Here is a 2,147-nt window from a genome sequence, read left to right as displayed (position 1 = left end):
GGAAAAAAACAAGAGTGGTATGCAGAGGTCCTCACCTAATTAGATGCACTAGCCATCACCATGTAGACTATGTATGTAGTCATCACAACTTATAGACTATCTGCAGCAATAATTGAGAACACCGAGAGACAAGAGTATGGGTGCCACCAAACTTGCATGTGATCACACCGACCTCCATCACTGTTAACAAATCCCCATCTAATCTTCATTCTAAAGAATCTAAACAATGCCCTTCGCTTTCAAAATCATAAAGATTCGATTGATTAAAGCTTTCTCTCTATATATATACTATATAGTATGCCAAACATCAATAATTTGATTGATTTATGCAAATTTTAAATAGAATCGAATACATACTTTGGAGTTGAGGATTAATAATTACTAGACAGAGATGAAGAAATCGTTGCTGCTTGCTTCGCCCTCTGCTTCAGTCTTCAGTCGTCAGATCTGTGTTGCTTCTGTTGAAGGAAGGGAGGTCGAGCGGGGCATTTGGGAAAAGCGGAATGAGTGATTCCTACCAGATCCGGAAGAGAAAGCGGAAGAGGAAAGCGGAAAAGAAGAGGACGAGTGATTTGGGACCGCCGGCGGCGGAGGCGGAGGAGAAATCGTAATGTGAGGGCGGAGGAGGGCTGGAGTAGTAGAAGGGAAAGTAGGGCATGAAGGGATTCGGAGGAGGCGGCGCCTTGTAGTAGATCCCGCCCGTCGGCGGAGGGTAGGAGTAGCCTCCATCTCCGCCTCCGCCGCCGATGGATGGAGGAGGGGGAGAGTTGTAGTAGAAGGTCGATCCAGGCGCAGATGGAGGCGGGGGGCACTGGGGGGTGGCTGGATACTGGGGAGGAGGGGGAGGGTAGTAGATAGGCTGGCAGGGGTTGTCGCAGGAGGCGCACATTGTGCAGGGAGTGCCACTGTCCATGGCCACCGCCCTCAACGCGGAGGCAACCGGCGAAGAGACGGCCGACGAGACGAATAGAAGGGAGAGAAGACGGAGGAGGAGAGGAGGCGGAGGAATCGCCGGGGAGAAGCTTCTCGCCATGACGAAGAGAGACAGAGAGGGGGCTGAAGTCAGACGTGATCATGTGGTATAAGTGCCGGAGCTCTTGATCTCAAATGACATTTCTGCCCTTTTTCTATCGGTCTGCAGCTTACTTTACAGTTTACACGTCCTTTATGACTAAAGTCCATCACAAAATTCGTTAAGCAATGGAATGGATCAATGCCAAAATCCGAAGGCGATTCCAAAATCACGTTGCCCACGTGATAACAGATGATTTGCTCACCCTAATACTCCGGATTCCAAAATCACTTCAGGTCAAAGTAACCGTGGATGGAATTTTTATTTACTTATTTAAATTATATAATGGCACTTCCAATAAAACTATTGGAGTATACTTTAATAATTCCAAATTCCAAGGACCATTTAGAAACAAATTTCGATTTGATTTCGTCTTTTTCCTTATATGTACAATTGTGCATTAAAACGTTTGAGATTACGAAGACACTTCCAGAAGCATCAGTACCCTTTAATTAATGGCTTTGAAGCGTAGTCACTTGAGGACGAGGGTGCGACCGTCCCCTCCTATTTTAATTTTTTTTTTTAGATTTTTATGTAAATTGAATTACTCCCCTTTCTAACGAAGAAGTAATTGGTAAAAGGTGGAACCGTCACCTTAGCGGCCCCCTGACTCCGGCCTCACAAGATTTCAGAGGAAAAGTGAGATGTACTTTGACATGAGAGGAATCGAGGAAAGCATAGCAGCTTGTTTGCATGGAGAACAGGAGTTGGTGGTCATCGACGACGCAACAAAGGGCACAGACAACCTCGACAGATATTTACAAGTAGCGGAGGAAAAGAGAAGACGACGCGATGGATTAGGAATCCAGAATCACGAAGTTGCTTCCCGGCTGTCCATGCCCGGATCCGACTCTCGTCGGCCAACAGTAGGTCCCAAGGACGTCGCTCGTGCGCCACCCAGAGCGACTCTAGTCGATCCCGTTGTTGTGCTACATCACCACCACATTTTGATCCCTCGCCACGTCTCTACTACAATGTTTGGAACCAACAAACTAAGGTTAATGGGTTAAGGAACCCCACAAGCTCCCACTCCATTGATTGGATTAAATTTTCATCTTATTTTAAAATTCTAAAA

The 2,147-nt window shown here is 46.4% G+C and overlaps 1 protein-coding gene across 1 annotated transcript; it reads right to left on the bottom strand.

Moving 5' to 3' along the window:
• Positions 1 to 291: 291 nt before the first annotated feature.
• LOC121990584 (leucine-rich repeat extensin-like protein 1) lies at positions 292 to 1,164 on the bottom strand. Its single transcript, XM_042544695.1, has one exon. It carries the CDS (start codon positions 1,031 to 1,033, stop codon positions 515 to 517), a length of 519 nt encoding a protein of 172 aa, XP_042400629.1. The 5' UTR covers positions 1,034 to 1,164; the 3' UTR covers positions 292 to 514.
• Between the last annotated feature and the right edge of the window lie 983 nt (positions 1,165 to 2,147).

Source organism: Zingiber officinale, chromosome 6B, assembly GCF_018446385.1.
Source record: "Zingiber officinale cultivar Zhangliang chromosome 6B, Zo_v1.1, whole genome shotgun sequence".
In the NCBI taxonomy this organism is placed as follows: Eukaryota; Viridiplantae; Streptophyta; class Magnoliopsida; order Zingiberales; family Zingiberaceae; genus Zingiber; species Zingiber officinale.
Note: the sequence above shows the minus strand (reverse complement) of the source record. Positions and strands in the feature narration are given on the sequence as shown.